Below are 23,923 nucleotides of genomic sequence, written 5' to 3' on the forward strand. Positions count from 1 at the left end.
TCACTAGTTTTGTACTCAATCTCCAGGGAATATTAATGCTTATTTCTTTACACTCCTGGGAACGTTCATCCTGGTTGATCTGTCACACCTATAAGAAATTCTATCCTATGTCCTGATCTCTCCTGATACTGTTCCTCATCTCTAAAAGCCTATTAGTCATTTTTACTCAAATGTATTTCTATCACCGTAAATTCAACATTTCTAAAACTGAACTAGTACCCAAATCATGTCTCTTTGGGATCTTTCATATTGTCATCAATGGTGGTAGCAATCACTGAACCTGGAAGATATATTAACTCCTCTTCTGTTTCCTTCTACACTTTCATGTCTTCTTTCGTAATATGTTATGTTCTAATTTTACTTTCCATTCAAATTGCTGCATTCTAGCAAGGGCCCTCACATTTTAACAGGATTCCTGAATTAAAATCACGGCAGATCTTTTTTTTACTTACTCAATCCTCCTATCTAGTCTTAAAAAATAATACTAGGTTTTTATAGTTTCTTCTGAATTCAAAACTTTCCACCTCACAAAATCAAGTTTTGATTCCTTAGCATAAAAGATAAGACTCAAAACCTACCTCCAATGTACTTGTCTAATCTCACCTCTTTCTACTTCTCTGTATACTAAATGTCTCTGCTCCTTGTCCTTCTCCTGCTTTAGCTTCTTTGAGCTTCTGCTGTTCCCTAACCTAGAATACAAGTCTCTCCCTCTTCCCTAAGTTCTACACATCCTTTAAGGCCCAATTCATGTTTCATTTCCTCCAAGAAACCTTCCCTACCCAACAGGACTTCGTGTTAATCACTTTTATCACGAGCCATTTACATTTAGTATGTTTACATGCTCTTTTGTTTTTCTGATTAAGTAATAAAAGTCCCAAAGAGCAGGTGTGGTCTTTTACCTCATTATAGTCTCAGCATCTGGCATAAAACCTTGCACAAAACAGACATTTCTATTAGGTATTATATCTCGATGTTTCTGAATAATTATTTCACAATATTTTGGCATAGCTTTTGTTACTTTATACCTAAACACATATACCTAATATCACTGTAAAATTACAAAATGTACACAGTAAGGTAAGCTATCACACTAGTTTTTCAATTTATACCTCCAAATATGTTAAATGAAATATTCCTTACATAATCTTTTACTCCGTAACAATTTATCTTTTGACCTACAGAGAGCAATTAAGGCAAAAGAAGCAAACCTTTAGAAACTTTATTTCTCTCGTTGCAATTTTGTTGACAGATTTCTCTGGTTTCTCATAAAATATCTTAATGGCCACTATCTGCCCAGTATCCTTACGTTTACACTTCATGACTGTTCCATAACTTCCCTCTCCTACTTTTCCAAGGGTTTCATACATCTCCATTTTCAGGCCCAGCTTCTTCTTTATAGAAAGAAAGGGAGGAAAAAAAACAAAAGTTAAAAATTTAGAACTTTATTTATTCGAGTTGGACAATGTATTTCCACAATAAACCCATACTTTAAAATAGGGAAACAGAAAAAAATAAGACTCTTTTCCACAGACTCTGTCTTTGGGAACTCTGACAGCTCGGCAGTAAAGTGTCCTTGGGGGCTTCGGCCCTCACCAGAACTCGGGGAGCTTCCTGCTGTCTCGGTCATTCCCACCAAGATTTATGATTCCCTCAGGACATGTCACCTATTCAGCATGGCTGGGGTCCCCACACGTCCTGTCATGCCCACGTCAAATATGAGGTTCCCTCAAGGCTGCAGATCAGATCAGGCCCCGGGACCCGAGAAAACCTCGGGCCTGTCCGCTCCTCAAACCAGAGTTCTTAGGGTCCCGGACCAGTGCCACGCCCGCCGCCCCGCAGTCGACTTCGTCCGGGCAGCCGCCGCCGCCTCAGCCCATTCTATAGTCCCGCTGGCCTGGTTCCACTCAGTTTCACTCAGCCAGGGACCAGCACACGGAGCCGACCAAGCCGGCTAGCCCTGGACCTCCCGAGGGCCTACTGCCATGGCAACGGCGGGGCCTCCCACTCAGGGCCTAGTGCGCAAGACCGGAACACCGGCCTGGCCCGACCCGGAAGGGAAAGTGAAAGCCGGCGGAAAGGAGTTCCCTGCGGGAGCTAACGCGAAGCTTCCTTGGGGGTGGAGCGGGGAGATACGAGCTGCAGTTAGTCGAACGGGGCGACTACACTAGGTTGGTTTCGAGAGGAGTTGGTCGAGGACCACATTTTCACTCCCGCTTGGGTGACTGTAAATCGTCTAGGGAAGGAGAACTAGGGTGAAAGTTTTTCTGACTTGGTTCTTAGATGCGCTCACGGCGGGAGAACACCTGCTGCTTGTGCTTGGTCCTAAAATGATGCCTGGTAAACCTAGGCAGAGATCGCTTTTAAAAGGAAGACACCCAAGGAAGTCTTGTGCAATTACAGTTTTCTAAGTACCTAGTTACGTTAATATTCCACAGACCTGAGTTGGGACTTCAGCTGTAGATATTGATCCTTAAAACGGGGATAAAACGGTTCATAAATCAAGAGCATTTCTTGAACACCCCATAGGCTTTAAAAAAAAATTATTTTTTTTTTGGAGTTCCCGTCGTGGCGCAGTGGTTAACGAATCCGACTGGGAACCATGAGGTTACGGGTTCGGTCCCTGCCCTCGCTCAGTGGGTTAAGGATCCGGCGTTGCGGAGAGCTGTGGTGTAGGTTGCAAACGCGGCTCGGATCCTGCGTTGCTGTGGCTCTTGGCGTAGGCCGGTGGCTACAGCTCCAATTCGACCCCTAGCCTGGGAATCTCCATATGCCGCGGGAGCGGCCCAAGAAATAGCAAAAAGACAAAAATAAAAAGTATTTTTAACTCATAATAGTCCTCCTTTTTACAAATGCCCTTACGACTTATCAAAACCCTAAAAGATCCTCATTAGGATAGCAAATAATTCAAAGGGTTCCACCGCAACAGACCGACGTATAATAGCACCCACCCTTCTCCTCCTCCAAAAAAAGAAACCCTTTATCTAATTAGTTAAGAACTAGATATGGGTTCTGCTGCAATGACAATCTCTAATGGATAAAAAGGAATGTAACCAGAAGTGCCCAGAGAATGTTGTCTTTCCTAGGCTTTCATTTCTTTTTTCTGTAAAAAGAGTTAAGTGCAAGATGCCAAATCTCATTATGCTTCTCCTAAATAAGAGAAAGCATTGCCAAATTATCCAATAAATTCAAGTCCAGTTGGTCTTGCGCCTCCAGGAACAGTTGAAGTCACTCCTGGAGAGGTTTTTAAAAGGCCCCATTCCCAGAGATCCTAGTTTAAACGAGTCAGGTTAAAGGAATTGGTATTTTAAAAGCTTCCCAAGCGTTTCTGTGTTGCTAAGGTTTATGTCAAGAGAGGTGTGGGAGAGGTAGGAGCAATGGTCTTGGTTTTTGCTTATCACCACCAACATATTCAGAATTGTCCTTCCTTTTGAAAAGTTACTCAACCATGTTAGAAAATACTTTCCACTTATGAATACGAACATCACAGTAAATCTTATAGTGGACCCACACTTGCCATACAGCACATTTATTAAATATTTATTGTTGGTTTTATATTGGCAAGGGACAAAGAATGAATCAGAGTCCCTGCCCTCTGTGAGCTTACAATCTAGAGCTACAGAATCACTACAGTATAAAATTATAGCTTTAAAACTATTCTTTCTACAAATAGGTTATGGCAGGCCTGGCAACCAGGACAGTGTATGATTCTTGCTTATACAGTAAAGCTGTAAGACTTCAATGAAACTTCACTTGAATTTGTCAAGAGTGGCTAAATTTCAGAAAGCCATAGAAAATTATAATAAATTGCTGGACAAATGACTAACAAGGATTTTTAAAAAGGTTTCTTTCAGGAGTTCCCATTGTGGTGCAATGGGATTGGTGGCATCTTGGGAGTGCTTGGACACAGCTTCATTCCCCCACGCAGCACAGTGAGTTAAGGATCTGGCGGCGTTGCTAAGGCTGCAGCTCAGGTTGCAACTATGGCTCAGATCTTATCCCTGGCTCAGGTTGCAACTATGGCTCAGATCTTATCCCTGGCTCTTTATACCTCAGGGAAGCCAAAAAAGTAAAGGGGAAAAAAAAAAAAGGTTTCTTTCAGCATTTCACTATAGGTAACCCTACTGGTGTGTTTTCATCCTTAGGTAGTGGGAGAATAAAGATTGCTGTGGCAGGGAGGCAAACAAATAAAAGTAAAAATAAGAATATTCAAATATTCACTTTTTGACTTAGAGATTTTTTTTTTTTGCTTTTTAGGGCTGCACCTATGGCATATGGAAGTTCCCAAGCTAAGGGTCAATTGGGAGCTACAGCTGCTGGCCTACACCACAACCACAGCCACACTGGGATCTGAGCTGTATCTGTGATCTATACCACAGCTCTCCGCAGTGCTGGATCCCCAACCCACTGAGTGAGGCCAGGGGTGGAACCAGCAGCCCAATGAATACTAGTCGGATTCCTTTCTGCTGTGCCACAATGGGAACCCCCAGAATTAAATTGTGAATGCACATCTATCACGAGTTAGGCCTGGCTAACTTGCTCACCAAGGCAGTTACTAAAAGCAAGAGAAAGAATTAAGGGATTGAAGAAAGGAAGGTACAAGCAAAGTGGAGAATGTTAACCCTTTCTGGGTCCGTGAAACTACAGGCAACACTTAATTCCTCATTCTATCCTATAACACACTGGGCTGAAGAATTACCCAAATGCATTAAAAGAGTTCAGAGTTCATACCAAAAGCTCTGACTGAGCACTGAGGCAACAGAGGAAGAGAACTCAATGACTTGAAGTAATCTCTGAATCCCAATGGTCAACATCACTGAGTCCCATAGTGGAGGACGTTTCAGGCCACGTACTTGCTACACTAAAAAAACGTGAAATAAGTTACCCAGTCTCTAGATACAATCTCCCATCCATGTCTGCAGTATCCCCCAGATCTGATCATACTTTTAGATTTCTTTGACACCAACTACAAATGGATAAACTCTTGAGATCAAATCCCTACATTTCTTGACAAATAAAACCATACTCCATGTTAGCTAAATCCATGGACTGTGACACAAATCCTCACATGAGAGCACACCCATAAAGGAAAACAAAATTCTGTAATTCCACAGTGATTATAAACCAACATTAGACAATCTGTACACTATTTTTTTTTTTTTGACCACCCCTGCGGCACGCCAAGGTCCGGAGCCACAGCAATGAGAGTGCTGAGTCCTTAACCACTCCACCACCCGGGAAACCCTGTACACCCGTTCTTTTATCTCTGCCCAGAATTTCCAATCCTGGAAACCCACTGCAGTGTATATGCAGACTATTTTGGTGGTCCTAAGGAAGCATTTCAAGGGATTTTACTTGCTAGGAGCCTGAGCATTCAACAATGAGAAAAAAGGAGGTCCCTTCACTCTTCCCCCACATACCATATTTGATAAGCCATTGAATCAACCAGTGGGGATATCCAAATTATTTGGGGCTCTGTTTTAGAGAGTTAAGAAACACAACAAACTAGTGCTTCCGACACATCATTGATTGCTGTTAATGAGAGAAACCAGAGACATAAGTAATAAAGGTGTATATCCACCCTGAGCCCCGTCAATTTAACCACCCGGTTCAAAAACCTGGCTAAAACTCAGATCCCGGCGACGCTCTCACGTGACCCGTTCTAATCACGTCATAGGGACACGTGGTTCTAGATACTTCGTCCCCTCCCCCTCAGGGGTGGATTGTTGACAACGCCGCCGGTAGTCACGTGATCTTGCGTCATCCCACCTCCTTTCCCTGAAATCTCTGGTCCCGGATACGTCCCTCTCTCCCCACCCGGTCGAGCCTAAGCTAGTGAAAGAGGGGGATACGAGTTGGTGTTTCGGTTTCAGTATCTCCTGATCTACAATCTCCAGTCGGAGCACAGAGCACAATAACTGGTCGACTAGTTAAGGAAACCAAAATGGATAGGGTCCCTACTGAAGGGCTCCCATAAAGAGCTCTCCTACCTCCCACCCCTTTCTCCCCAACCCCTCACTTCATGGTACCGGCGGAGGGCGGAGGGATCTGGAGGCGGCGGAGGGAGACGTCATTGCAGGGTTGTTTGTGCAGCCTCGGCGGCGGCGGTGACCCACAGTGATTCGGCCGCCGCGCCGGGGGGTGGGGGGGCTGTGCGGGACTCTTTTCTTTCGGACTGACCGCGGGGCAGCTGGGGAGCATGTCGACCCCGGCCCGGAGGAGACTTATGCGAGATTTCAAGCGGTAAGGGCCTTCATCTTCACCGGATGACGGCTCCTCCCCAAGCTGCGGGGTTGCAGGGCGGGGATCCGGGACACCTTCCCCTCATGACCCTAAGAGGGCCGCTGTGGGCCCTCCGGGATTGACGGAAGCCCAGTCCTAGCCCCTGTTCGCAGTCCGTCAGCCTTGCTTGTTCACTCCTTCGACGTAAGAAATTTCGATATCCCCTCACCACTCCCCTCCCCCCGGAAGAAGTAAGAAGATGGCTTTGGCTGTCCTAGGATTCCTTGTTGTCCACTTGGGCCAGTTGCCTGATGCCTCACCCTGGCGTCCAAACCTCATCACCCACTGCTGCACTTTGTGGTGCCCCCTCACTGCCCTAAAAGCGAGCGCTTGAGAAACCTTTCCCCCGGTAGCTGCACTAGTTGGCTTTGTTGGATGAGCCTGCGGTCTCCTCCGAGGGCCAGGGTTGGGGCGACCACCTTGCCCCCCCACCCCCCCACCCCCGCCACACGCTCACGCAGACACACACACCCCCTGCCATTCTTCAGCGAGGGTGGGATCTGATGCGCGAGGGCCGGAGGTTGTTATCCCGTCCTCTGAAACCCGACTCTTCCCCGCTCGCCTGAAAAGACCTTGAGAACTGGCGTAGAGACCTGGGACTCAGGGCTGGCAACGGCGGCTGCCAGTGCCTTCTGGAACTCAGCTCTGTGGCCTGGTGTATAAAGCCCTATCTATAGCCTCAAAGTCTGGAAAAATGCCTTCCTTGAGTCTGGCGCTAACCTGATACTCCCTGGGCCTCCTTTTGTAAAACAGGGTTGTGTAAGGAGGTGTTGGCATGAGTGAGGAGGAAGTGACTTCAGTTTTGTTGCCTTTAATTCAATACCTGGAGGTAGGGGGAGAAAAAGAGAAGACTTAGCATTGCCCTCCTCTGCACATTTTTAAGTGGGTTTCTGGGAGACCCACCCCGATCGAGACAAAATATTTAGTGTAAAAACTTAGTCATTCAGGAAGTAACCTCTCAACCATTGTAAACCCTTAGGTGAGGCCCTTGGAAGCCATTGTTTGGGGCTTTGGCCAGTTTATCATTGAATGTATTTGTAATTTAGCCTTTATCTTTAGTGGACGGCTCTCAGGCAGCATATCCATGGTCATCTGTATTCTGCTTGAGGTTGACTAAAAAGAGCCATTTGGGGGGAAACTAATTTCAAGTATCATATTACATGGCAGTCGCTATGTATACATAAAATGTAGCATTTATTTCTTTATTGAGATGAAAGTCTAGAAGGAGGTGCTCTCTTTGGTGCAAATCTAGTCTTCTCCAGCTTGAAAAGAGTATTTTCAGATTAGCTCCCATAAGTAAAATTCAAATAATAAAACTTGGAGTTTGTGGCCTGTGTTACCCTGGATGGTCACTGCAATTCTCTGCTTAATTTTAAATTGTACGCTTGGCACCTTGCGTGGTTTTCCAATGGTCTTCGGTTACAAGAATTTGACTATGACAGATACTCGAAAGTAGTTTTGTATTAATGTCTCTTGATCTGAGAGGTGGGTTTAGTATTGATGCAGAACTTTTAAATTAGGGACCAATGAAAACCTAACGGAAGCTTTGATTAAAAGCTATTGTTATTTTATTTATTTATTTATTTATTTATTTATTGTCTTTTTAGCTATTTCTTGGGCTGCTCCCGCGGCATATGGAGGTTCCCAGGCTAGGGGTCGAATCGGAGCTGTAGCCACCGGCCTACGCCAGAGCCACAGCAATGCAAGATCTGAGCCGCGGTCTGCAACCTACATACACCACAGCTCACGGCAACGCCGGATCGTTAACCCACTGAGCAAGGGCAGGAACCGAACCGGCAACCTCATGGTACCTAGTCGGATTCGTTAACCACTGGGCCACGACGGGAACTCCTAAAAGCTATTGTTAACTGAAGCAAATCGGATAAAGTGATTCCGCTTAAAACTAGTATTCTCATTAAAGTGGATATGAGTGTTTTTAGTCATTTAGTTTTTATACTGAGTTGGGTTTTTGTTTGGGTGGGGTTAGCTTTGGGGGGTGGTTTGGTGGCCATGTTCAAGTATTGGTTGTTAGGACTGAAGTCTTAGTATGTTTACAGCAGCAAAATTGATGGTTCTGTAAAAATACTTTTTTTTCTCTTAAGGTTTTTATTTATTTTTTGGGAGAAAGCACTTCTTGAAGAGATATCTTTGGTGATATTTGGAGAGAGATGGAATCCCTTTGGGATTTTACATAATCTAGAGAGATATTTAATAAGTATATATCTGATTGTGGTTGTTTTTTTAAGTCATATGGTTTATTCCAGCTCAGCACAGGAACAAGGAAATGGGTTTAGTTTGTTTCTCAAAGTAGATGTTATAGAGTCCATAGGTGTTCTGTTTGGCCTTCTTAATGGTGTTAATGTTCAACTTTTAAAATCTCTGCTCTGGATTTCCAGATTGCAAGAGGACCCACCTGTGGGTGTCAGTGGCGCACCATCTGAAAACAACATCATGCAGTGGAATGCAGTTATATTTGGGTGAGTTGAAAGAAATAACAAATGGTAGGTGTGGCGATTGTTTTAAGAAAAGTGAATGTGTAACAATAGGAAGAGGGAACTGAGGTGGAAGCACGGGTCTTAAAGAAACTGCGAGGTAAAAAAAAAAAGTTCAGTATACATCTAAGGATAACCTGACCCCCTTGCTGTACAGTGGGAAAATAAAAAAAAAATAAATAAATAAAAAATAAATTAAAAAAAAAAAAGTTCTGATAAAGAGTTGTGGCATTACATAAAATTTATGACTATAATCATTTTGGGTTTTACTTGATAAAAATATCATCTGAGACTAAAGGAGAAAGAGAAATTATTTGTTGTAAAATGAACCAAGCAAGTGTTCATTCTTTCATTCTACTAAAATGGTAAAAAGGCTTGGAACCCAAAATACTGAGAACTTCCACCTTGGCAAGAATTTAAATGAAAACTGTCTGACAGCCCAGTGTGAAATAACTGAATGAACCCTTCGGGGGAGCACTCCTCCATTTTACATGTAGTATATATTGCGTACGTGTTTTTTAATTTAGAATTTCCTTATGCTTTTTCTTTGGTTATCCTGAACTGGATATTTTCTTTTGCTCTTTTTAAAATAGGGCTTTGCACTGAAGTTTGTTTCTCAAAGTAGATGTTATAGAGTCCATGGGTGTTCTGTTTGGCCTTTAAAGGAGTACTTTCATAAACAGAATTCCCAGTTGCCATCGAATCAGTTATGAGAGTCTACGTTAGAAGACTAGTAGAAAATAAGTGTAGTTCCCCCTTCTAAAGTAAAGTGACTGCATTAAATTCACGCTTTTAACAGGCTGCTTTGAGATCCTGAATGTGCCTTGTTAGTAATCATTAATGTTGCTGCTTAGGAAAGACAAAACTGGGATATGGCAGCAAGGAAAAGATTTGAGCAAAAGAAACTGGCTCTCTTGACGACATCAGATAAATCGAGCCCTTGTGAACAAGAGCTGTTGCTCCTGTGCAAAGTAGGACACTTAAACTAAAGGATCATAGTTATCTTAATCTAAGGGGTATTTATTTATTTCTATCTTACTGATGTAAATTGAAAGTAGCATTTTCTCTTAAGAATACATACATTTACTGATGTTCCCCTGTGGCTCAGCAGGTTAAGGATCTGGTGTTGTCACTGCTTTGGCGCAGGTTCGATCCCTGGCCCCAGAACTTCCACATGCTGTGGACCTGGCCAGAAATAGAAGAAAAATGAGAGGACAAAAAAGAATACACATATTTTTACGAAAGCGTTGTTACTTATGAACTGAATTCTTTTTGTGTGAAAATTTGTGGGCTTTTTAGTTTGTTTCTTGTAAAGCCAGTGTAAAAGGAAAACTTTGAAAATGAAAGTCGTAAGTTACCTTTTATGTCTACATCTGTAAAAATCCAGGGTATTAAATTAACAATAACTTAAAAACTCCACAAACCATCACAATGAGCCCTTTTCTCTTTTGAGTTTTTACCTTTCCACTCTTGAATATCAGGAAAAAGCAGAGTGAAAAACCTCTTTTAATCTGAAATCTTCTTGTTTTCAGACCAGAAGGGACACCCTTTGAAGATGGTAAGTTATCCTCAATGTTTTCTATAGTATTAAGAGACTGCTTTTAAATAGGAAATTGTAACACCAACCTATCTACTTAAGACTATTTTCTATTGTTAATAGGTGAAAGTAAAACTAAGTAATACTACTGAGAATTTATAGTTTAGAAAGGACTTTCTTCCCACATCCGCTTGATCAGTTTGATTGCTAGTTCCCTCCTTAATTCTTTTTTTTTTTTTCTTTTTTTGCTTTTTAGGACCACATCCTTGACATATGGAGGTTCCCAGGCTAGGGGTCAAATCGGAGCTGTAGCCACTGGCCTTTGCCACAGCCGTAGCTGCAGCAACGCAGGATTTGAGCTGCATCTGCCAACCTGCACCACAGCTCCCGGCAATGCAGATCCTTAACCCACTGAGTTCGATGAGATCCATGAGGCCAGGGATCGAACCTGCAACCTCATGATTCCTAGTCAGTTTTGTTTCCACTGCACCATGTCAGGAACTCCTAAATTTTTTATTTGGCTGTAGAAGTCTAAGCCTAAGTGGTGGGGTCTATGTTGAGACTAGTTTAAGTTTAAATGGCACTGTAGCATACGAAAGGTGTCCCTGTGGTAAATATCAGAAAGATAATCATGCTTTTTAAACTTTATGTATATTGATCGGGTGCTAATCCTACATAGCTGCCAGTAGCTTCACATACAGCTAGCATTAAACACCCAGCAATGGTTGCATTCTGCAGAATCTTTTGAGTCTTAAATTTAGTATTTTCTCCCAGAGCCAGGAAAATGGAGACTTGTTCTAATATGTATTAATAGTTGAACTTCTCAGAGTTCCCATTGTGGCTCAGCAGGTTATGAACCCAACTAGTATTCATGAGGATGCCAGCTTAACCCCTGGCCTCCTTCATTGGGTTAAGGTTCTGGCCTTGCCGTGAGCTGAGGTGTAAGTCACAGATGTGGCTTGGATCCCGAGTAGCTGTGGCTGTGGTGTAGGCCAGCAGCTGCAGCTCTAATTCACCCTCTAGCTGGGGAATTTCTGTATGCCTACGGGCCTTTAAAAAAAAAGAAGTTGAATTTCTCATATTAAAATCAAAACCATAGACTTAGAGTTTCCCTAATTACAGCATAGATTTTTAAAAATTGTTACACAGATTTGTTTTATTAAAAATGGCTTCAGAATTAACCCATCAAAGATATTTGTACAATACTAATTGCCGAAGTGTTTTTAAGGAGACGACCCGAATGTTCAGTAGGGGAAATGATCAGGCAAATTACGGTATATCTAGACTCTAGAATATTATGCTTTTATTAAAGAATGAGGTAGATCTGGGTGTATGTCTGAGGAGATAAAAAGGTTGCAGAATGTATGTTTTAATATCACGTTTTCACTAAATACACCCAAGTGTGAGGGTGGTTAAAGGGTTATATAGCACACTCATCAGTAGTTACCTCTAGATGGGAGGTAGGGAATTGAAGAGAGGTACTCAAGGAGCTCAGCTTTTTACTCAATACCAGAGGATTCTCAAAGGTGGTCCATAATTCCTTTAAAGTCCCTGAGACCCTTTTAGGGGTTTGGTATGATTAAAACTGTCTTTATACCAATACTAAGTCATTATTAACATTTGCACTGATGATACAAAAGTGGCTAAAACTGGACCTAAGCGACTTAGCACCTTGGCACATATCAAGGCACTGGCACCGGATTGTATTGGAAGTTACTGTATTTTTGGCATTTTAAAAGATGCCAATTTCACTTTAAAATATCTGATGAAAAAGTGGGAGTTATTAATATTACTAAATTCTAACCCTTGAGCATGTATCTTTTTACTGTTCTGCATCATGAAGTGGGAAGTATGCGTAAAGCACTTCTCTTCCATAGCAAAGTATGATGCTTATCCGGAGGGAAAGCACTTCTGCAATTGTTTGAAGTGCAGCTTGAAGTACTGCTCTTTTTGTGGGACATTCTTGCTTGAAAGAATGATTGACAGACTGTGGTTATTGAGATTCGAGTCCGTATTTGGCAGACACAGTCTCAAAAGTTACCAAAATGAGCTGTTGGGTCAAGAAAAGTGACTGACAGTATTTATTGCTGTGGATAAAATGATGGCTTCCCAATAATAGCTAAATCTTTATTGAGGTCAGTTGATGGTTTTACCTATTGTGATTTTTTGTGTGGGTGTGATTTTTTTTGATGGCATGTAAAATGAAATATGGCAACACTTAGGTTTGTATAACTCAGTGAATTAATATTTTCCAAATGGCCAATGTCTAATAGTAGGAAATTATAGATAAAAGATATATGCACTGTGCAGCAGTTGTTAACATAACTGATGCAAAGAGTTTATATGATTTCAGATCTACAGTGCAGCTAACTTTAAAAACCTACCATTTCTTTGGTGTAATATCAAAAAAGAATATCTACAATTATCTGAAAAGACTATGCAAATACTTCTTCCTTTTTTATTTACATATTTGTGTGAGGCCTGATTGTCTCCATTACCTTAACCAAAACAGTAAGTTGCAGCAGAGTGAATGCAGGAGCAAAGAGAATAGAATGCAGCTGTCTTCTATTAAGCTAATCACTTAAGGGATTTGCAAAATTGTGAAACAATGCTCCACTTCCCACTAACTCTGGGGAGGTGGGGACATAGTTATTTTCATTACATGTTACTTAGGTTAACATGTGATGAGTTTACAGTTGTTAATGAGTAAATATTTTAAGATTTCCTTGAGTTATAATTTCTCTTATAACAAATATTGATAGTAATAGCCCATGGAGGCAGTTTGTACCAGTTGTGAAAATAGATTGTTTAACAATTTTGGGAATTTGTTCAAGCTGGTTATTAATTATAGAGCCAATATTTTTCAATTATTTTTATGGAAATACCATAAAATGGTATACTGTTGTATGCATCTTTTCCCAACTTCACGTGTAGTGACTTTGCATTGGAAGCGTGGCGTGGCTGGAAGTAAGGATGTAAAGGGGTTCTGAAACCCCATAGCAGAAGAAAAGAACCTTAAAAAAAACTTTCATATTTGTGTTTGCCTGAAATTTTTACATTGTACATTTTTGTAATTAAAATTAAAATGTAAACTATACAAATAGGTAGAAGTTCCCATTGTGGCACAGTGGAAACAAATCCGACTAGTATCCACGAGGATGTGGGTTCAGTCCCATCCTTGCCCAGTGGGTTCGAGATCCTGCGGTTGCCGTGAGCTGTGGTGTAGGTGACAGAAGAGGCTCGCATCTGGCGTTGCCGTGGCGTAGGCCAGCAGCTGCAGCTCCAATTCGACCCTTACCCTGGGAATTTCCATATGCCGCAGGTGTGGCTCTAAAAAAGGCAAAAAAAAAAATAGTTTTATATATGTATGTGTGTGTGTGTATAAAGAAAATAGGTGTAAGTCTATCTTTGCTAATGAATCGTACATTTCATAGTACTTCTATTAATATATCAGAATGTGATTAACTGTTTGACTAAATGCAAGCCTCTAATTTTGGTAGACTGAAGTCATGAGTTTAGAATTTAGGTTGAGGCATTCCCTTGTGGCACAGTGGGTTAAGGATCTGGCGTTGTCGCTGCATTGGCTTGGTTCACTGCTGTGGCGCAGGTTTGATCCCTGGCTTGGGAACTTCCACGTGCAGTGGGCATGGCCAGAAAAAAAATAGACTCAAAGTTGAAAAAGGGGTTTGGTTTTGTTTTTTTAAACTGCATTGCTGAATGTAGAGACCCCGGAATGGTTTAAACTTGTACTAACTTCGTTAGGAGTAAGTCTCAACTTACTGAGTATGTCGGTGTAGTTTGAGTAACACTCCAACCTTCAGATGGATTTCCTCAAAATAAAAGGACTGTGGATAGTGAGTAAAATCAAAAGAAATCAAGAAAGGATACTGCGGGTGTGACCTTAAAAAAAAAATAAAGAAAAACAAACAAGAAGTCAAGAAAGGCAAACAGCTTTTCGATGGTGCTTATTTCTGTGAAATAGATTTGGAATTCAGCTTGAGTGCTCTTCTTCGTGCACACTCTGAACAGACTGACTTTGTATAAGTGCATGATTTTTTTTAAACGCCTGTGTCTTTTTTGACTGTGAAATAATGATTTAAACCGACCAAAATGTACCATATGGGTCTATAACCAAGAGTAGGCAGTTACACTAACGTTTGCTCATCTTAGCATGTTTAAGTGAAAGGATTGGTATGGGGACAGAACAGACCTTTCACCTTAGTGGCCACGCTTCCAATCTGAGTTCTTTGTCATATGTAGTCACCCCCTCTCACAATCATTTGGCAGTCCCTTCTAAGCTATAACAAATTATTTGTAGTTACTCAAATGAGCATGTAATATTTTGGTAGCTAGGGCAAAAATTGCCTTCCAAAAATAGGACAGTTATTCCCACTACTAGCACATGTTAAGCGCTTGTATCCCCAAGTACTTGCCCATGCTGTGTGTTATCAGTATGTAAATAGAAGTATATTTGCCATGTTTTGTGTGCTAAGTCAGAATTGACATTAATATTCGGGCAACTGTGCAAAAACTAGCATGGGGTTGGGAATTGATTGGTAAAGAGATAGAAAAACTTTGCTTGTCTTTACTGTAATTATTTTGGTTTGTTTTCTATCTAGGTACTTTTAAACTAGTAATAGAATTTTCTGAAGAATATCCAAATAAACCGCCAACTGTTAGGTTTTTATCCAAAATGTTTCATCCAAATGGTAAGTCTCAATTTATTAGTCTCTGAAAATGATAGGAGGAAAAAAGTTGTTTCATCCTTTCAGGCCTTGCCCATACCTCTCATTGTTAGGGCTCACATCTGGATGTTGCTCCCATGTCAGTGTGAACCATACTTCTATAGTCTGGAACCTTATCCAGGTTCCAAATTTGAGGAAAAGTTTTGTTTTAACTTCTGATTTTAAAGTAATAGCTTTTTATTTGTCAAAATGTGAAAGGTACCAATTTTAAGGTAGCTTAAAATTTAGCTTGTAAGAGTTCTCTTGAGGTATAGTGGTTTAAGAATCATGCACTGTCACTGCTATGGCTCAGATCACTGCTGTGGCATAGGTTTTTGATCCCTGGTCTGGAAACTTCCACATGCCCTGGGCACAGCCAAAAAAATTTTATCTTGTGAAAAATACAAATAGGAGTTCCCGCTGTGGTGCAGTGGGTTAAGAACCTGACTGCAGCAGCTCTGGTTACTGCAGAGGCATGGGTTCAATCCCTAGCCCGTCGCAGTTGTTTAAAGAATCTGGAGTTGCCACAGCTGTAGTGTAGGTTATAGCTTCGGCTCAGATTCATCACCTGGCCTGGGAACTTCCATATGTCATGGGTGCCACCACTTTAAAAAAAAAAGAACAAAATTTAGATCACGTTGTATGTAATTTTTGTATACACTGTGAATATTTTCTCTTACTAAATATTCTTTTGTATCATTCTTAATGGCTGCAAAATGTTTATGACTTTGCTATCATTTATTTAATCACTCTCCACTTGGTGATTTTCAACTAATTTCAGTTCTAAATAGCACTTTGTTCTTGAAAATAAATCTTCTCAAATACCCATGAATAGGTTTTTAGAAGTACGGTTTCCTGATCAAAGGTTTGTATGTTTTTAAGGCTTTTAAAAATAGTTTTCCAGGGAGTTCTCATTATGGCTTAGCAGTAACGAACCCAACTAGGATCATGAGGATACAGGTGTGGTCCCTGGCCCCACTCAGTGGGTTAAAAATCTGGCATCGCCTTGAGCTGTGGTGTAAGTCACATTTGCAGCTCGGATCTTGAATGGCTGTGGTGTAGGCTGGCAGCTGCAGCTCTGATTCAACCCCAAGCCTGGGAACTTCCATATGGTGTGAGTGCAGCCCTAAAAAAAAAAAAAAAATAGTTAACTAGTTTAAAACTTAAAAATCGTATTATACTTTTATGGGTCTTACAGAGGTGATGGTTTTTGCTTTGGACTTGCTAAATTTGATGTGCCTCTGGAATGTACACTTAGTCCATATGACACTCTGCATTAAAGCTGAGCATTAATCTGATCTAAAGCTAATAATTGGAAGTATCTAGCACAGAGATAGTGATCGAGGCCATGAGTAAAATTGCCTGCCTGAAGGATGTGTAAAGAGTAAGAAGGAAGAGGACCAAGGATAGAGCCCTTGGAGTTGACAGTACTTCAGTGTAATTTGCCTCTTCTCCCCCAAAAGGCCTCTCTTTTAATCTTGCTTTGATGTAGGGTGATCTGGCTTGCTCCATGAAGCTGTCCACAATTTGGCAGTATCTGTAACATTTACATGCATTTATCCTTTGTCAACCCAACAGTTCTACTTCTTGAAATATATCATACAAATACATAATCCGTCAAGTGGATAAAAATTTATGTTCATTGTTCATAGTCTCACAAAATCAGTTCGGGGCGGTGGTGGGGGAATGCCTCCCAAATGTTAAAAGATTTTTAAAACGGTGATCCCTTGTTTTTTGGTTTTGTTTTTTGTCTTTTTTTGCCTTTTTCTAGGGCCACTCCCGCAGCATATGGAGGTTCCCAGGCCAGGAGTCAAATTGGAGCTACACTGTCAGCCTACATCAGAGGCACAGCAACATGGGATCTGAGCTGCGTCTACAACCTACACCACAGCTCACAGCAACGCCGGATCCTTAACCCACTGAGCAAGGCCAGGGATCGAACCTGCAACCTCATGGTTCCTAGTTGGATTCGTTAACCACTGCGCCACGACAGGAACTCCCAGATCACTTGATTTATAATTATGAAAGGAATGCAAATCATAAAGTACAAGAAAAGGTAAAGAAAGTGTGGTCCTTCATAATCCTGTTATCTACAGATATCTACTCACATTTTGGCATTTAGTCTTAAAAATGTTTTTGTGACTGCATATACTTCAAATGAAAATATATATAATACTTTACAAAAAATGGAATTATCCTGTATAACTGATTGGAAACTTATTGATGTACTACATTGGGGAATGTCATTCTGCCTTAATCAACATATGTACATGTACGTGATTTCTGGTGGTGGGAATGTACCATTATTTCGCCAGTCCCTCACTGTGGACCACAGGGTAGTTTCCAGTTTCTGAGAATGATACTGCTATGTCACAAATAAGTTCCCCTCCCACCCGCCACCATCACGAACTATATTTCAAAATGTAGAATTTAAAAAGATTTGCTATATGGTATGTGTTGAAAAAATTTAACTCTCAGCCTCTTAATGAAAAGACCTACAAAAAGAGTCTTTAGTTTAAAACTGGTTTTCCCCTGAGATAAAAAGTTTTAGTTATTGACTAATGTTCAAGACTTTTGACTGAGCCAAGCATTCTGTTTGTGGTAAAAAAAAAAAAGTCTTAAATTGTTGGCTATGACAAAGTTAATATGTAACCAATTTCAGTGTTGTCTTTGCAGTGTATGCTGATGGTAGCATATGTTTAGATATCCTTCAGAATAGATGGAGTCCAACTTATGATGTATCTTCTATCCTAACATCAATTCAGGTAAGCATGTGTTAGGATACATCATAATTTTTCAAGATTCTGTGGGAGGTAATTGGCTCCTTTAGGATCAGTTTAAAGGCCAAATGAGCAAACCTTACCAGCACCATGTTAACCAGTGGCAGAGCTCAGACAGAAACTCAAGATTTTCAGACAAACGGGTCTGCTTTTTTGTTGGTGACCACATTGGATCAAATCCAGAGTCATTTTCCTGATCTGTGTAAGTATAAAGTATTCTCACAGGTCAAGTGTTATTTGTGCCCACAAAGCATAGCCAGAGGTTGTGGAAAAGAATGAAAAATCTCCTTGGGGAGAGATAAAAGTAACTATTTAGAAAGAAACATAGAGACCTTAAGAAACTGCCAAATGTAGAGAAGTATTGAGTATGTTGCCCCATCCAAGAAATTCTTTTTGTCTTTTTGCCTTTTCTAGGGCTGCTCCCGAGGCATATGGAGGTTCCCAGGCTAGGGGTCTAGTCGGAGCCGTAGCCACTGGCCTAGACCAGAGCCACAGCAACGCAGGATCCGAGCCGTGTCTGCGACCTACACCGTGGCTCACGGCAACGCCGGATCCTCAACCCACTGAGCAAGGCCAGGGACCGAACCCGCAACCTCATGGTTCCTAGTCGGATTCGTTAACCACTGCACCACGATGGGAACTCCAAGAAATTCTGTTTTAAACAAATGAATATAACTATTCACTGGAGTACTCTGGCAGAATATTTGAGTTGACCTTGAATGACAATTGCAGGGAAGGGAGAAGTGAAGGATGTTACAGTTATGTGGATTTGAGAGGAGCAGTGGTAACATTTTGGTTTATGACCTTTTTAAGGTTTTTTTCTGCCACACTTCTGCTTTAATTTGGGTCATCTCATAAACACTGTTTTTAGCCTTCATGTTTCAGTCCTTTGCTGCTAGGTAGGTGCATATCTTTTGTTGATTAAGGAAACAGGGTACACTCCTACCCAACTTACTCTCAGACATTTGCAAATGTATCGCAATAATAGAGTATAACTTTGAAAATGTTAGTTGCTAAGCTATTTATAGATAACTGTGTATTAACCAAATCAAGCTGTTTATTTCCTAGTTAAAGTTTCAGTGTGCTGAAGAATATTGATCTTTTCCAGTTTTTTTGAAATTAGAGGTTTTAAGGCATTTGGGAGCTGTCTGTCTTGAATGCTCAAGCTTTCTGGCAGCAGGAAACTTCTCACTGTATTTATTAAGCCATTTCTAAAAGTACTGAGACCTGAAAATATGTAAGATATACTAATTTATATCTTTCTTCATTGAATAATTTTTATTGTTTGGTATAACTTCTGTGCCTTATATCTGATCCATGTTAATATAAAGGAAACTACAAATACGTCTTTTCTTTCTTTCCTTCTAGTCTCTGTTGGATGAACCAAATCCAAACAGTCCAGCCAATAGCCAGGCAGCACAGCTTTATCAGGAAAACAAACGAGAATATGAGAAGAGAGTTTCGGCCATTGTTGAACAAAGCTGGAATGATTCATAATAGACAACTGGTCTGTTAATCTTTTTCATCATTGTTGTGTATAATTTACCTCTCAGTAGAAAGGCTAACAAATTTTAAGTGCCACAGGTTTTAAGGATTCTGCAGAGAAAAAAAAAAGTCCTTCAGTTTAGAACCTACAAAAGCTCGTGTATCTTGATTAATGTACTTTTTATTGCATGGTGTGAACTAAGTTATTGCTTACATAAATTTGTAATATATCCTGTTTGTATTTTTTTCCAAGTGTATAATGTTGGTGTGGAGTTTTCATGACAGAATATACACATTTTGTAAATCTGTACTTTTTTCAAATATTGAATGCCTTATTTTTGAATTCTTTAGATTTTTAAATTGGAGAAAAGCACTTAAAGTTTTTTATATATGAATATTACATGTAAAGCTGTTAAAATACATAACTTCAGTGCAAGAGACTTTGTCACTTATTTCCTTATCTGAGCAGAAGGGGTTAATAAGTCTCTAGCTCTCCATCAATTGATAGTTTCTAATTTCAAAAAAAAGATTTATATTTTATCAAGAAATTTCTCAAATTTGATTCTAAACACCAATTCTAATCTCAAACTTTACTTTTTATGTTCCTATATTATTTTCAGTTGAGCAATTATAGACCTAACTGGTTTGATTCTGTCCAGCTCTGTACTTAGGCCACTTGTTACTGTTTCTTCATGCACTACTTACTGTTAAACTGTAGCTTTTACGATTCCACGTTTTGCACCGCCACCATGAGGATCTGGCATCTCCACTATGAGCAGAGAGCTGATGTGATTTGCTGCTTGATAGCACTTTAAAAGATTTTTGATAACGAAGAAAGCAAAACCATCAACATTTACCAAAAATTCATGCCCCACTATTAACAAAAAATAAGAATTTGTTGCGTTGGTTGAACAAGGCAGGTATTTGGAAGGTATCTTGATGTAATTTAAGTATTTGAAAACTGCCTTTTAATGCAATTGCATACCTGTTTATTCTGAGAACATGTTTTAATACCAGGGCCTGCTGAGTTGCTTTCTCTTGTGGAGATTTTTTTTTTTATCTCCTAAGTTGTATAAAAGTTGTACTGCATCTTAGTTTACTGGATAAACTTAAAACACGGTATTGTAGAAAGCTAATACAAAGCTATCCTATGCCTTCAAATAGTACAGAAAATGGAAAATATACAAGTAAATTCTGTTGAACCACCTGTGTAGTCTTTCTAGTTAAAACAGCTATCTCATTAACCCCAAGAGTTTCTCACACATTCCTGCTAGCTTAGTAAGTGGCAGCTTCTTCTCTCTTGGAAGACTGAGTTCTTTACTGGAAGACCGTAGCAGGGTAATAGAGCTTCTATTTATGGAGCTTTGTTTTAAGATTCTTTTTGGTCATATCAAATGTATGATGCTTTTAGGGAGTTCCTGTCGTGGCTCAGTGGAAATGAATCTGACTCAGATGCATGGGGATGCAGGTTCCATCCCTAGCCTCGCTCAGTGGGTTAAGGATCCTGTGTTGCCGTGAGCTGTGGTGTAGGTCTCAGACACGGCTCGGATCCTGCATTGCGGTGGCCATGGCTGTGGTGTAGGCCGGCCCCTACAGCTCCAATTTGACCCCTAGCCTAGGATATATGCCATGGGTGCGGCCCTAAAAAGCCACCAAATGTACGATGCTTTTAAATTCAGCTCTACACCAAACTACAATTTCTTTAGACCTTTATTCCAGTGACTAACTCTTAAGTATACAGTAGCTATGGTAGTCTCTCCTCTGTTTTATTAAATGCTGTTTGGATATTGCTTCAAAATCTATTTTCATCCTTAACCTGTTTTCCTTTCCCTGTTTAAAACTGAAATATTTCAAGATTGATAGATAATTACCAGGAAATTACATATTACTTTGCAGGGAGTTAATGAGCCCTAACTCCTAAATTCAACACGTGCATAAAACTCATACCCAGTCCTCATTCCTATTGGAAAAAATTCGTAGGAACGTTCCATCTTCTGTTATTCCTCATAGTTTTCTTCTTCAGCCTTGGAACAGATTCCTGTCTCTTTGGTTGAATACTGGATGTACTTCAGTTTACAAAGTCAAGTCATTCATGGGAGTTCCCTGTGGTGCAGTGGGTTAAGGATCTAGCATTGCTACAGCCTTAATGTAGGTCACAGCTGCGGCTTGGATTTAATCCCTGGCGTGGAAACTTCCATATGCTGTGTGTATGGCCAAAAAAAAAAACGTCATGCCATTCAAAGAATGTTTATTTTTTGGCGTTTCCATCATGGCTCAGTGGTTAACGAATCCGACTAGGAACCATGAGGTTGCAGGTTCGATCCTTGGCCTTCTCAGTGGATTAAGGATCCGGCGTTGCCGAGAGCTGTGGTGTAGGTCGCAGATGTGGCTCGGATCTGGCGTTGCTGTGGCTCTGCTGTAGGCTGGCGGCTGCTGCTCTGATTGGACCCCTAGCCTGGGCACCTCTATATGCCACGGGAGCGGCCCAAGAATGTTTGTTTTTAAACACTAGCTAAATGTTCTTTGTTTGTTCGTTTTTTGCTTTTCAGGGCCACACCTGTGGCATATGGAGGTTCCCAGGCTAGGGGTCCAATTGGAGCTGCACCTGCCAGCCTACATCACTGATGCAGCAACACCAGATCCGAGCCGAGTCTTTGACCTACACCACAGCTCGAAACACTGGATCCTTAACCCACTGAGTGGGGCCAGGGATTGAACCATGTATTCATGGATACTAGTCAGATTTGTTACCCACTGAGCCACAATGGGTACTCCAAGAACTAATTTATTTTGGTAGGAAGTTGGATTCGTGTTAAAGTGTAAATGAATTTGTGATGCAGTTCCTCTGTAATACTCTGACTCTGAACCTGTGACTGTGCAAGGCACTATTCTAAGCACTTGAACATGATCACATTTCACATTCCAAGTAATCTTATGAAGTGGGTACTGTTAAATTACAGATGAGGAAACCTAGGTACAGATCAAGCGCCTTTCTCAAGGTTAACCAGCTAGTATGTGATAGAGTTGGCATTGGAACCCAGGCCATCTGGTCTTTTAGTCAATAACTGTACTGTCCTTTAAGAGAGAGTAAGGGATTGAGTTTAGTTGTTAGAATTCTACTAAACTTAAATATCCTTCCTGATTCGTGAGAATTCTTTAGTTGATTTAGATTTTGTATAGACTTGTATCTGTCCAGTGAAGAAGTTTTCACCATTTTCCACCTTTTTTTTTTTAAGTAAGCAAGGGAAGTCTGGCTCTAGGAACACTTTATGGCCTCTGATAAAAAGCACTGTTGACTTAAAATACCAGTTTTCCCCCCTTCCTGGAGATATCCTTAAGTCTACACACACATACACACAGAAAAGTTCCAAGAATATGAATAACTTCTGGAACTGATCTAAAAATTCTTTCTCAGAATTCCCTTCATGGCTTAGCGGTAATCGAACCTGACTAGGATCCAAGAGGATTTGGGTTCAATCCTTGGCCTCACTTAGTGGGTTAAGGATCCAGCGTTGCTGTGAGCTGCAGTGTAGGTCACAGACGTAGCTCGGATCTGGTGTTGCTGTGGCTGTGGTGTAGGCTGGCAGGTGTAGCTCCCATTCCACCCCTAGCCTGGGAATGTCCATAGGCCATGGGTGTGGCCCTAAAAAGCAGATAAAATAAAATAAAATGATTCTTCATGTAGGTGGAAGGTAGTGTGGAAGAAAGCTATGGAAGGTGGCTCATTTAGTAACAGTCTCTTTTGTGCTCAGTAAACAAGGTACTTGTCTTAGTTTATTCATTTAAAGAGTGAAGTCTGGGGCTTATAGCACAATTTAGAGTTAAGTCAAAGGTTTTGTTTGTTTGTTTTGCTTTTTAGGGCCACACCCATGCTGTATATGGAGATTCCCAGGCTAGGGGTCAAATCGGATCTGTAGCTGCCGACCTACAACACAGCTCATTGCAGCAGCCGATCCTTAACCCACTGATGGAGGCCAGGAACGCTCAACCTTGTGGTTCCTAATCAGATTTGTTTCTGCTGCACCACAACAGGACCTCCAAGTCCAAGGTATTTTGATCTCTCATTTCTCCCAGGTTTTAAGGGGTATCAACGTTTTAGGTCTTGGTGCTGCTTATACAGTTCCTTTCTACTGCGTTCAGCATTTCAGGATCCCCGAGGAATCTGGTATACGGGGATTATGTATGTAAATAGAAAAGCCAATAGTTGGAAGCTATTGAAGGTAAATGAAATTGTCCATGGGACAAGGGCCTTTTACAAAGGTGTTATCTCAGTTCCCATCTAGTTAGGGGGAAAGCTGAGCTTTTGTCAGATAGGGGGAAGGTTAGTTATCTCGACATCCAGTAAAGATATAGTAGAAACAAATTTTGTTGAAAGAACTGACTCCCCCCCCCCATACTTTGTAGAAGAATACACATGTAAATGTGTATGCCATTCTTTCAATAATTTCCCCCCACTGTCACTACAGCTTTTTAAGACAATTTTGTCAATACTGTCTTGAAGTTTTTCAGTTTCACATTCAGAGCATAGACTAGGGTTTTCCTTTAGTTGGGCCCAAAAGATGAATGAGATGTGCCCTTTTCTAACCTTTTACTTCAGCAACCTTATCTCCTTGGTGGTTGAAATCA

The 23,923-nt window shown here is 40.9% G+C and overlaps 2 protein-coding genes across 7 annotated transcripts in view; one reads left to right on the top strand and one right to left on the bottom strand.

Annotated features, from left to right (window-relative positions):
- Nucleotides 1-1,804, bottom strand: part of CDKL3 (cyclin dependent kinase like 3) — a 63,268-nt gene extending 61,464 nt beyond the window's left edge. For 3 of the 5 annotated variants that reach the window (XM_021084762.1, XM_021084765.1, XM_021084766.1), the window contains exons 1-2: nt 1,665-1,804; nt 1,209-1,391 (exon numbers count right to left, since the gene is read on the bottom strand). In XM_021084762.1, the coding sequence (XP_020940421.1) occupies nt 1,209-1,373 (165 nt within the window). In that variant the 5' untranslated portion in view covers nt 1,374-1,391; nt 1,665-1,804. Of the gene's footprint in view, nt 1-1,208; nt 1,392-1,593 lie in introns of all 5 variants that reach the window. The other 2 variants (XM_021084764.1, XM_021084763.1) reach the window with 2 other exon arrangements.
- UBE2B (ubiquitin conjugating enzyme E2 B) lies at nt 6,053-20,502 on the top strand. 2 transcript variants are annotated; one of them, NM_001257356.1, is given in 6 exon segments: nt 6,104-6,240; nt 8,676-8,756; nt 10,304-10,329; nt 14,928-15,017; nt 17,709-17,797; nt 19,181-20,084. In NM_001257356.1, coding segments are annotated over 6 exon segments (459 nt in total). In that variant the 5' UTR covers nt 6,104-6,196; the 3' UTR covers nt 19,310-20,084.

The sequence above is a fragment of the Sus scrofa genome, chromosome 2 (assembly GCF_000003025.6).
Source record: "Sus scrofa isolate TJ Tabasco breed Duroc chromosome 2, Sscrofa11.1, whole genome shotgun sequence".
In the NCBI taxonomy this organism is placed as follows: domain Eukaryota; kingdom Metazoa; phylum Chordata; class Mammalia; order Artiodactyla; family Suidae; genus Sus; species Sus scrofa.

Coding starts and splice junctions, on each gene's coding strand:
- UBE2B (XM_021078473.1), top strand. CDS start 6,197: ATGTCGACCCCGGCCCGGAGGAGACTTATGCGAGATTTCAAGCG. Junction 6,241..8,675: donor CTTATGCGAGATTTCAAGCG/GTAAGGGCCTTC, acceptor CTGGATTTCCAG/ATTGCAAGAGGACCCACCTG. Junction 10,330..17,708: donor AGGGACACCCTTTGAAGATG/GTAAGTTATCCT, acceptor TTGTCTTTGCAG/TGTATGCTGATGGTAGCATA.